General features: G+C 44.5%; 1 protein-coding gene across 1 annotated transcript in view; it reads left to right on the forward strand.

Moving 5' to 3' along the window:
• LOC126176521 (agrin-like) overlaps positions 1-13,016 on the forward strand; it is a 366,518-nt gene that overhangs the window by 131,055 nt on the left and 222,447 nt on the right. Inside the window, exons 4-5 of the mRNA XM_049923677.1 lie at positions 3,062-3,283; positions 10,492-10,704. Of these exons, the coding sequence (XP_049779634.1) occupies positions 3,062-3,283; positions 10,492-10,704 (435 nt within the window). The remainder of the gene's footprint in view (positions 1-3,061; positions 3,284-10,491; positions 10,705-13,016) is intronic.

Raw genomic sequence — 13,016 nt, forward strand, 5'->3', positions numbered from 1 at the left:
CCAGTAGCTGATCGCCCCTTACTTGTTCCGGTCGCGAATGGCGCATGGAAGGAATTGTCAGTAATCCTGTGTATTAGCTCTAATTTCTGAAATGTCCTCGTCCTGGTCATTTCGCGATATGAGAGGATGTAATATGGTGTCCCACTCTTCCCAGATAGTACTCTCTCGAAATTCCAATAGTAAACCTCTAAGTAATGCACAGTGGCTCTGTTGCAATGTCTGGTAAGAGAGTTTGCTGAGTATATCTGTAACGCTCTCGCGCCGATTAACGATCCAGTGACGAAATGCGCCGCTCTTCGTTGGCTCTTCTCTATCTCGTCTATCAGTCCTACCTAGTATAAGTCACATATTGTGAATATGGTCAAGAATCGGTCAATCAAGCGCCTTGTAAACCACTTCTACAGTTCCTTAAAATTCTTCCTATGAATCTTGTAACATTACTGCTGGGAATATGAGTAAATATTAATATTTAAAACTGCTAAATATTAATGTTCACTATGAAATCTCATTGAGTATTCTCAGCAAAATTGAAAAATAAAAAAGGTTCCTCCACAAGGTACAGAACACGACGTGCTTATATCGAAAATTTAGACTGAAACTAATAATAATGATAATGTCAATAAAGTTCTTGGGTGATGTAAACTCGGCGGTAGAATTTAACATTCAACTTTTAGATCTTCATATCTGCTTTGTTGCTGGTGCCCTGTTGTCCTTGATATGTTGCTGTAAGAAACTGAAGCAATGTTGTCACATCGTGGAAATCATCGATGAAAGTTCAGGAGGTGCAATGGAACCTTTTATTACTGTGTAGGTGGCGTGGAGAAATGAACAATTGTCATTACAAACCGACGACATATCGACTTTCTGAAAACTGTCTAATACAATGGAGTCTTTTATTACTGTGTAGGTCGTGTGGAGCAATGAACAATTGACATTACAAACCGACGACATCTCGACTTTCTGAAAACTGTCTAAAAACTGAATAATGGCAGTGCTGTTGTACGTCTTTTTATACTTTTAGTAATAATCAACAGTATTGTTTAACACGTAAATCTACAAAATTAGAGTAGAATATTAAGGCACAGATATAAACTGTGGACAGCGAAATTTAGTTTCATTATTTCCTGATGAGTATGTACAGGTAGTATGTGACACAAGCAATTTAGAAGCTTGAAACAAGATAATATATGGAAATTAACAATGCGAATTACATTTTTTTTATTTACAAGCAAAAGTAAGTTGCGTCGTTTTCCTAACATAAACTGAAGTTACAAACCAAATACGCTTTCATTTAACAGTAGCCACATGTTCAAAATGATTGCTGGAGCTGAAAATCAGTATAATTTTATATTTGTAATAAAGGACTGCATAATTTCTCCATTTAATTACAAACGACATTGCAAGTATTTTACATTGTTGACCTATTATACTGCAAACTTTGATTAAATAATGCATACAACGCGAACAGAATATGAGGCAAATATAAATTCTAGTGAACACTGGTATGGTTTCAGTGTTAACGAAAAATATTCCTACCAATTACAGAGTCTGGATATTAAGTATACTTGAATCTGATGCAGTCACAAGTTTTCTGTTTGGCTTCTAACAAGAACTTCCTTATTAACTGGTGAGTAATTGACATATTGATTAGTATCAAATTGCAATATTTGAATATTTGACTATTTTATAATGCGTATGTGGGGCTTCAATGGTTCTTCAGAGGGTGTACTGTAGGGATCTCAGAGTTGCATCTGCTTATCTTACTATTATTTTTGCGCAGTCATTCCACTTATGGTCGCTCTGGATAGCTACTCACAGATATTTTATGGTCCTTGTCGCAAACTTGTGCTTTTTTCCAGTTGCTAGGTACCATTCGTTGACCCAATGATTTACAATAAACTGCTGCTAGAAACGGATCAAGCTGTTGCACACAATGTTTGTATAACCTTATAGGTACTGCATCTGGTTCTCATACCTTTCCTCTACTAAGCAATTGTAGTTGTTTTTCTATTCCACAGTCAGTTATCTCCATATCTGCCATTTCGATGTTCACATAATGATTGAAAGGAGCTACGGTATCACAGTGTTTCACGGTGGATTCTGTCCTTCTGTCTGACATGTTCCATTTCCGTGCCATTGTGGTCTCTGAGTGAATGAACGTGTGTTTAGAACTGATTTTACGGAAGAGCAAAGCCTCTTAGCGTCTTTAGTCACATCAGTTCACAAAATTTTACTTTCAGAGTCGCTGTCCGAGAGTGAAACGGTAGAGAAATAGTCCAAAGGTAGAATGAGGTTTTCACTCTGCAGCGGAGTGTGCGCTGATATGAAACTTCCTGGCAGATTAAAACTGTATGCCGGACCGAGACTCGAGCTCGGGACCTTTGCCTTTTGTGGGCAAGTGCTCTACCACTGAGCTACCCAAGCACGACTCACGCCCTGTCCTCACAGCTTTACTTCTACCAGTACCTCGTCTCCTAGAGCACTTGCCCGCGAAAGGGAAAGATCCCGAGTTCGAGTCTCGGTCCGGCACACAGTTTTAATCTGCCAGGAAGTTTCATATCAGCGCACACTCCGCTGCAGAGTGAAAATCTCATTCTGGAAACATCCCCCAGGCTGTGGCTAAGCCATGTCTCCGCAATATCCTTTCTTTCAGGAGTGCTAGTACTGCAAGGTTCGCAGGAGAGCTTCTGTAAAGTTTGGAAGGTAGGAGACGAGGTACTGGCAGAAGTAAAGCTGTGAGGACGGGGCGTGAGTCGTGCTTGGGTAGCTCAGTCGGTAGAGCACTTGCCCGCGAAAGGCAAAGGTCCCGAGTTCGAGTCTCGGTCCGGCACACGGTTTTAATCTGCCAGGAAGTTTCAGTCCAAAGGTAGTTTGACAAACCCTGTGCCACGCACTGGGTACGAGTCGCAGAGCAGTCTGAAGTCGATCTTCCGAAATTGCCTCCAGGAACGTGTAACGCAATGCCTCCTTATCATCGTAATGGCAGATATTGAGATGCAGATGTAGATTTTGCGCGCTGCCAGGTAGACTACTGGAGTGGGGGTTGTGCCTGTGCCGCCAGGGGCGAACCCGTGCGCGGCGCTGCGCTGCGGGCCCGAGGAGCGCTGCGTGGTGCTGGCGGGCGGGCACGCGCGCTGCCAGTGCCCGGAGCCGGGCGACTGCGAGCCGGTGCTGCGGCCCGTCTGCGGCTCGGACGGCCGCACCTACCCCAGCCGCTGCCAGCTGCGCCGTGCCGCCTGCGCCGCCAGGACCGCCATCGCCGTCGCGCACGCCGGCGCCTGCAGTGAGTGCCGCCACTGCTCCCCTGCTCCTCCGCTTCCCAACACGTCCGGTTTCGCCTCGTTCACACCTCCGTGTCTATCAACTCCTACTCCTTTCTACACTGAAGCGCAAAAGAAACTGGTATAGGTATCCGTATTCAAATACATAGGTATGTAAACAGGCAGAATACGGTGCTGCGGTCGGCAACGCCTACATAAGATAACAAGTGCCTGGCACAGTTGTTAGATCGGTTACTGCTGCAGCATTGGCAGGTTATCAAGATTTAAGTGAGTTTGGATGTGGTGTTAAACTCGGCGCACGAGCGATGGGACACACCATCTATGAGGTAGTGATGAAGTTGGGATTTCCCATTCAGACCATTTACGAGTGTACCGTAAATATCAGGAATCCCATAAAATATCAAATCTCCGACATTGCGGTGGCCGAGAAAAGATCCTTCAAGAATGGGACCAATGACGACTGAAGAGAATCGTTCAACATGACAGAAGTGCAACCCTACCGCAAATTGCTGCAGATTTCAAAAATGGTTCAAATGGCTCTGAGCACTATGGAAATTAACATCTGAAGTCGTCAGTCCCCTAGAACTTAGAACGACTTGAACCGAACTAACCTAAGGACATCACACACAGCCATGCCCGAGGCAGGATTCGAACCTGCGACCGTAGCGGTCTTGCGGTTCCAGACTGAAGCGCCTATAACCGCTTGGCCACACTGGCCGCCGCTGCAGATTTCAATGCTGGGTCATCAACAAGTGTCAGCGAGCGAACCATTCAACGAAACATCATCGATATGGGCTTTTGGAGCCGAAGGCCCACTCGTGTACCCTTGATGACTGCACGACACAAACCTTTACGCCTCGCCTGGTCCTGTCAACACCGACATTGGACTGTTGACGACTGGAAACACGTTGCCTGGTCGGATGAATCTCGTTTCAAATTGTATCTAGCAGATGGACGTGTAAGGGTAAGCAGACAACCTCATGAATCCATGGATCCTGCATGTCGGCAGGGGACCGTTCAAGCTGCTGGAGCCTCTGTAACGGTCTGGGGCGTGAGCAATTGGAGTGATATGGGGCTCCTGATACATCTACATACGACTCTGAGAGGTGACACGTACATAAGTATTCTGTCTGATCACCTACATCCATTCATATCCAATGTGGATTGCGACGGATTTGTTACACCCTACACATCCAGAGTTGCTACAGAGTGGCTCCAGAAACACTCTTCTGAGTTTAAACACTTCCGCTGGCAACCAAACTCCCCAGACATTAACATTATTGAGCGTGTCTGCGATGCCTTGCAATGTGCTGTTCGGAAGATATCTCTACCCCCTCGTACACTACTTCAGACACTAGTAGAGTTAAAAAAAAAATGTGTGTGAAATCTTACGGGACTCAACTGCTAAGGTCATCGGTCCCTAAGCCTACATACTACTTAACCTAAATTATCCTAAGAACAAACACACACACTCATGCCCGAGGAAGGACTCGAACCTCCGCCAGGACCAGCCGCACAGTCACTAGTAGAGTCCATGCCACGTCGTGTTGCGTCACTTCCGCGTGCTCGTGGGGGCCCTACACGATATTAGGCAGGTGTACCAGTTTCTTTGGCTCTTCAGTGTAAATGTAATCTGAGTACGCAACTGGTGCAGCTTCAGTATCAATTCCCTGAAAATATTAACCTTTTATAGACAATCCTGACTTTTAACAATTTTTCACATAAAAAATTCCGAGGAATTACTTTCCAGGGTACCCTCGTATTCAGCGACAAGATACAAACATGAGTCAGATCATAGCACCAAGAGGCAGGTACACGTATTTTACACAAAGTTTAATATTAGCGAAAACTTCCAGCTTGTAACTTGTGTTTACTTTCTGACATAAACCTGCAGTCACGTTAAAATCTCGAGCCACTGGGGAAACTTTATAGTCGTTGGCCTATGCAACAAAATGTTCATCAGATACATTATTTATGATAAATAACATCGGCTATTGCAGATAATACTTCTGCAAAATTAATGACATAGACTCAGAATCTTTTAAAAAACAAAAGATGAAAAAATATGTGGAAGTAACTAGACGCTACTTTCCTCTTTAAGTTCGTGACACTATCAACTACGTTACAAATCACTCCTAAAACGAAGCGTTTTCAAGAGATCCTCAATGTTCTGGTTTTTTTTAAATAGCATGTTTTCATACTTGGCTGCCCTTGCCAGCTTTTGACAGCCTTAAGCTTAACAATGAACAAGTCATTACATCGTCAATATACGACAGGATATCGCATATTGTTGGCCGCGTTCCTCTCCACGAGATAAAAATCTGGCGTGCCATACGCTTTATTTCACGTTCCGCCATGTAGTGGAACGTGGAATTCCACGCTATGACGTCACCAGCTCCTCATCCACAAATGTCTTTTTCGTTCCGTGAGAGGGCTGATTTTCCTGCGCAGTCGACGAGCCAGCCTGGGTGATCCAGGTACAGTATAGGCCAGGCAGTGGAACACGGGCAGGGCGGACTGTGTACATGACTGATTACGACTTAAACCGTCCTCTCACGGGACGTAAAAACGCAAGTGGACGAAGAGATGGTGACGTGACAGCGTGGAATTCCACGTTCTACTACACAGATCGGTAGGTAACGGCTACCTGTAACCGGTGTTTTCAGTGTTACAGAGTATGTGCTGCGGAAGTGTACCATTTCAGTGATGCGGGACAATGATGATTTATGAAAAGCGCATGTTTTTTGGTACAATTTGGATTTTAATATCAAGTCATGACATTTTCAGAAGCTCATAAACTAAAAAAAAAAAAAAAAAAAAAAAAAAAGATACGTTTGAGATAGTCTTCCGCAGTTTATGCCATGTACGAAACACCAACATTTATGTTGAAACTGTAGTGCACTTGATAGCGCTGTGAGCTGTGTGTAGTATGGTAACAGGTTTGCGTTCACCTCCTTGCAGTTTTTTTAACCCTATAATTTTCTAAAAGATTATGGGTCTTTCTTATAAATTTAATAAAAGTATTATCTGTCTCCGTTTATGGATTGACTCAGGTTTGTATCTTGCCAGTAAACATCTTTTTATATGATGGTGAGCAGCTTCGAATCCTGAAATCTACATAATAAACTACGTTATTTCAGTGTGTTGATGGTGAATGCAACATCGAGAATGTGGATATTTTGCAAGCGCAAACCAACGTTAGACGCCATACCTTAACCATATTCTGTTTAAACCCGGAAATGGGATGAAAATGCAATTGAATTAACAAATAACTTCTACTAGTATGTATTCCAAGTCGTCGTACAGCATCATGTAATGTATCTTGCCAGTAAACATCTTTTTATATGATGGTGAGCAGCTTCGAATCCTGAAATCTACATAATAAACTACGTTATTTCGGTGTGTTGATGGTGAATGCAACATCGAGAACGTGGATATTTTGCAAGCGCAAACCAACGTTAGACGCCATACCTTAACCATATTCTATTTAAACCCGGAAATGGATGAAAATGCAATTGAATTAACAAATAACTTCCACTAGTATGTATCCCAGGTCGTCGTACAGCATCATGTAATGTTCCACTACCAGCAATTGGACGTTCAAGCTATCGACAAGTCGAGAATCTTCTTCGCGATTTTATGAACTCTTCGTCGACAATGGCTAACAGAGATAAGGCGGCTATTTAACGGACAACTACTTTCGGAAAGAAGCTGCGCGGTTTGCGAGAAAAAAAAAGCGGACAACTGCCGCTAGAGAGCGCTGAGAGAGCAAATCATATTATCCATCTGATCCGGTGTCTCTGGTGAGGTCGGATGCCCCATCCGCGTCCACGTCTACGTTAGCTGCTTCGTCCCGTGGGAAGACGACTGTACATAACAACACCCCATAACAGTCGCGACACTTCGCCTCGATTTTGTTGCCTACTGCGCTAGTAGCGCGCCAAGCGACCAGTAAGCTAAGCTGTTGAGATCGGAGCGATCGTGACAGCGAAAGTGTATAGTAGTTGTTTATTTTGGTTTGTACAAGGGATTTTACAAATGTGAGTGTAGCGTAGCGCACTAGATTGAAGCAACAACAAAAAGAAGAAACAATATCTATTTTTTTAGGTTCCCTAAGGACCCTGGGAGGTATATACCATCATGTCACTAAGCTGTATCGTCAGGATTCGCTTGCAAACTACATGTGTATTGATGATTAATGTTTCGTTTTTGGAGCAGAAAATGGGTAGTGAATTGCAGACGAGAAGATCTTACGAAAACAGACACTGTTTACCTTCATAATAATGTTACGTTTTGTCCGCTACACGTCGAACAAAGCCAGTTCATGAATACAGACAACAATAAACTCGTGTGGAATGCAGTTAACCACACTGACTGACATTCCAAGTGAGCCACCTCAACTGACGATGAGGAGGAAACTACCACAAAGGTTCGACAATTCGTCTGAAGCCGTAAAGCACTCCTATGGCACAGAAGCAGCCAGTTCAACTCTCCATACGTCAGTGTCAGATTCACCTGCTTTGACGGTGAAGTGGTAAAATTAAGTGCAGTTATTCGTATCTAGGAAAAAGCGTGTGGAGTATCAGAATGTGCAGACCGCTAGACTTCGTGCAAAACTGTTACGGGACAAGGAAGGTAGCTATCATTTTAAGTACAGACAGCAACAGAAACAGTATCTGAAGGATCAAGCGAAGAAGGACAAACAAAATTCTGGAGACTACAGGATCTCGATATTTAAAAAAAAGATGCCCTTGACTTGTTATTGAGCCAGATTAGCAAAAAAAATGCTACGGTCGCGGGTTCGAATCCTGCCTCGGGCATGGATGTGTATGATGTCCTTAGTTAGGTTTAAGTAGTTCTAAGTTCTAGGGTACTGATGACCTCAGATGTTAAGTCCCATAGTGCTCAAAGCCATATGAACACCCATGTCCGTGGGAGGACTCGAACCTCCGGCCGGAGGGACCGTGCAGTCCTTGACAAAGCGCGTAAACCGCGCGGTCACTCCGCGCGGCAGATTAGCATGCCATCTGCAAGACGGAAAGACGAAAATAAGCTGTTTGCTCTTAATTTATTACATTATAGCACTCAGGCATACAGGTTTTGTCAGAATGTTTTACGTTTCCATCAGTGTGTACATTACAGATGTACGTGGAAGGCATACACATAAAATGAGGGATAAGTGACAATATGTTCCGCCTTCTAACGCAAAAAGTAGAGCATTTCTCCAATACTGATAAACTAGTGCATATGTCATTGGATGAAAATCTCTAATGGCAAATTTAACATACGGCAGCACTTCTGACAGCGATATTGGCTGTGGGAAAGTGGGGTTTAAACGCACAGTATATTCATCCCACTATTTGGCAGTTTCTTGATGCACTTAGAATAATATAAAGATGAAGGTGATACTTGTGTAAACAGGAGACAAAGACTAAAACACAGTAGGCCTATGGAACGACAAATGGGGCGTCGATCCCTTTTTCATTTGTGTGTGCTTCTTGTGCGTGAATCTATGTGTTTATATTCCGTTGATATCAACGCGGTAAGCTGCAGTTCTATCCAACGTCACAAGTGTTTCTTCACGAATGTATTGTAACTCGCCACTCGATTCATGATATTTATCCCTATCTGCGCGTATGTTAGAATCATTTTTAGAAACATCTATGTCTTATGATATTAAACAAACCCTTGGAGGCAAAAAAATAATTTAAATATTTCGTAAATCACGTAGGAAAGGGATGCAAAACAAACATTATGTTTAAGCCGTCGGCACACGGAACGTGCATCCGAACGTTGAGCGTTGAGCGTGCCGAGTTTCTGACGTCACAGCATGGAACAGCACGCTCGGGAGTCTTTACGAACGTGCAGAGGAATATCTGGCATGTCATATATTCTGAGCGTGCGTCTGAGCGTTGACCAATGAGATGGCCCAACGCCGCCTACGTCACAAGCACGCCGTCTCCCTTCAGTACAGAGTTGTGAAGCGCCATATTGGCATTCATTTCAAGTCTATACGTATATATCCCGTTCCGAGCACCAGCAAATTGAGAATCGCGGCAAAACCCGTTGTTAACTGTGTGATTCGTTCCAATAAAATAATGAGAAACATCATATTCGCGGCAAAAGAATTATTGTAACTTACGTATAATGAGAGTAGGCTATTTGAAGGCAGCGACACACTGAAGATCCACCAAAAACGCTTTGTTCTTGGTACAATTTGTTATAATTAAATTTCAGTTAGTAACATATCTACGATTAATGTGTTTAGCATGCGCTAAGATACTAGGAGTAGTTGCGCAACGTGTGGTGTTGGATTAGCGTAATGAAGAGCGTCAGTGATTTATGAAGAGTTCTTTTTGTTGGGGCGGTGGTTCGCGTCCTGACATAACGAATTTTTTTTTTCTTAACGTTCACGTTTTTATTATGTTCCGATACTTTATTATTAGTTTAATACAAGTGTAGACTATAATATTTGATGTTATGTAAATACAAGTTTACCTTTTTTGGGGGGGGGGGGGTGACTTTGTTCGATTGGCTTAATCTAAAGGACAGCTTGCGCTACTTGTTTAAAGATATTTTACTCCTTCTTCTTTTACGCTTCGTAATTCACATGTTGCAAGGATTCTGCTACTGGCTGGGATCAGTGATCAAGTAAGACTGACCTTGGGGTTTTACTAAAATCTGGGAATCATGAAATAACGTTCATCTTATGCGGAGAAGTATTCCAAATTTGTAACGCACTGTCTGTAACGGAACTTTTATAAGCCTGTGTCCTTACTGATTGGACATGGTACTTTCCTTTTCGTGGACGATGGAAGAAATGTGCGTTTTAATAGAGCTAACGTGGGAATTACGCGCACCCGTTGAGTAAACAGTGTGATTTACGAACTAGAAACATCCCTCAACTGTCTCTGGAGTGCGTTGCGATCGTGTATACCACGTTGGGGCCCACGTACCGTGTGCACAAGTTGCATCGTTCCTGAGCGTTCAGCAGCACGTTGAACTTGGCACGCTCAACGTTAACGCTCGACAGCACGGTCCGTGTGCGGACGGCTTTAGACGCATTTGAAGTTCTCCTTTCTTGCCGCTTGGAGCGCTAGTGTCTGTCCAGCTGTCAAACGGTAAACAACTTTTACACCAGTGAGCGTCGCGACTGTCATGTTAGACTGGGTGTGCTGTGCAGGCTGAGAAGTGTTTCGCGCTTGCGCAGGTGGCGGCGGCCCGTGCAGCGTGCGGCGCTGCGAGCACGGCGCCGAATGCGAGGAGCGGGCGGGCCGCGCCGAGTGCCGCTGCCCCAGCTGCTCCGAGGAGTGGGCGCCCGTCTGCGCCAGCGACGGCATCTCCTACGGCAACGGCTGCAAGCTGCGCGCCGAAGCCTGCCGGCGCGGCCGCCGCATCGTCGCGCTCTACCAGGGGCTCTGCGGTCAGTGCCTCTCCTCTCCTCCAAACAAATAACTTTCCTGCGTCGGCTGATTTCATTTTGTGCACTACGACGATTCGCCTGTGTTACCATTCTCAAGTAACTGCATCCGCACAAAAAAAAAAAAAATACATACTTAGTAGTCCTTTCGCTGCTGTGGGCGTGCATACAGGGTGTTTCAGAAGTGGTGTAAAGTACAGGCCAAAAATAGCTAAAAAGCTCCAATAAACACAAGTCCGCAAATAAACTGTTGCCGACGTATCGAATTGGGAACCAACTGTAAACGCCCCTGAATACCGCGGTATTTACGTAGTTATCTCAAGGTTTGGGATTGACTATCTGTTTGTTGACGCATGCGCGTCTACTTCCCTTTCCCCCTCCGTGCACTGTGCCGCACCGGCCTCACAATCAGTTATGAACGTGAAGGCGCCATGTACAGAAGTTACACCAATGAAGAGTACGCTGACATGCAGTTCGTGTATGGCAAAGTGAATGGCAGTGCCCCTGATCAAACTGAAAAATCTGCAAACCTTGCCTGACTATTGCCTACATATAACTGGCAATTTTCTCAACATTGGAAGATAATGCTTCACATCGATGGACAACGCTCCCGCGTTAGACGTTTATAGGAAGGTATCCCACAGGGCTCGGACCTATCCCCAACTCTTTTCATCGTTTATGTTAACGACTTACCATCCAGCACCAGGTCGTCCTAGTTCAGTTTGTGGACGACACAGCCTTACTCACCAGTAGCTGACAGATTACTGCAGCAGCAGGGAGACCGCAACGCCAGTTCACGCTGACAGAACAGTGGGCATCAAATAATCACACTCGTTTCAACCCTAACAAAACTAAGGCCGTACTCTTCACTTGCAAATGACCTGACCTGCGAGACAGCCTTACTCTTCATCATCAAGAAATTGCATGGATAAACCAAGTAAAATACCTAGGGCTGACCCTGGATAGCAAACTTCTTTTCAAACGTCATATCCACAACAAGAGGGTTCGACTCCAATTGTATCCACTGTTAAGCAGTGGCCAGATGAACGTTCCAATAAAGCTTCAGCTATATCGAGCGACAGTTTTACCTACACTTCTTTATGGCTACTCCACGTGGGGAACCACCAGCCTATCCAGTCTTCGACCGCAACAAGTCTTTCAAAACAGATGCCTCCACTCATCTTCGGAGCTCCAAGTTGGGCACGTATTGCTGACCTTCACGACGAACTGAACATCTCACGCATCTCTGATCACATCACATCTGCAATGCAGAAACTCCTCCACGGATCGATGAACTTAGGCCCACTAGGCGACTCCTGGAATATACTGGCTGCTCCATCGCTCCACAACGGTGGCACCAAGTGCAGGTCCCTCGTGCAATCATCGAGCCTCCCATACCTCAATCTCTGGAGCCAACGAAAACCAACTGCTTTAGTGGGGCCACGGGCTGCGATGCCTGCCCCCTGTTTACGTCTGAATAAAGCATGAATAAATCCCTATACCCAGAAGCCCAGCTTAATGTCAGGTAGTACTCTGGCTCGCTTCACACACACACACACACACACACACACACACATACACACACACACACACACACACACACACACACACACACGGAGCTGTATTTTGTGCTCAGGTGATTCATGTGAAAAGGCTTACGACGTGACTATTGCCGCACTACGGAAATTAACATATTTTGAACGTGGAATGGTAGTTGGAGCTAGATGCGTGAGACATTCCATTTCGGAAATAGCTAGGGAATTCAATAGTCCCGAAACACACAGTGTCAAGAGTGTGCCGAGAACACCAAATTTCAGGCATCATCTCTCAACACGGACAACGCAATGGCTGACGGCCTTCACTTGACGAAAGCGAGTAGCAACGATAGCGTAGAATTGTCAGTGCTAACATACAACTAACACTGCTTGAAATAACGGCAGAAATCAATGTGGGACATACGGCGGATGTATGCGTTAGAACAGTGTGGCTTTACGCTTCTGCTCTGCACCCCGTCTCCACCCTGTTACATTTCCCGAACACAATGTATTCTTTAAAACGGCTCTACTTCTCTTCCAATAAATCATTAATTTTATTACGGCAACACACTAGTTTTAATAAACTGCAATTTTTCCATTCCATGCTACGCAGAGAAAATTAGCCGTAGAGACAGAATGAACAGGAACGTTTTTGTAGGAAATTTAATGTAGCTTAATTATGTACTGGTAAACATTTTCGCTAGGAGCCGCGATTTCCGAGTCATTCAAGAAAAACGTAACGAAGTCATCTTTAAACGCTGCCCTCCACATCCCCACACC

The sequence above is a fragment of the Schistocerca cancellata genome, chromosome 3, assembly GCF_023864275.1.
Source record: "Schistocerca cancellata isolate TAMUIC-IGC-003103 chromosome 3, iqSchCanc2.1, whole genome shotgun sequence".
In the NCBI taxonomy this organism is placed as follows: Eukaryota; Metazoa; Arthropoda; class Insecta; order Orthoptera; family Acrididae; genus Schistocerca; species Schistocerca cancellata.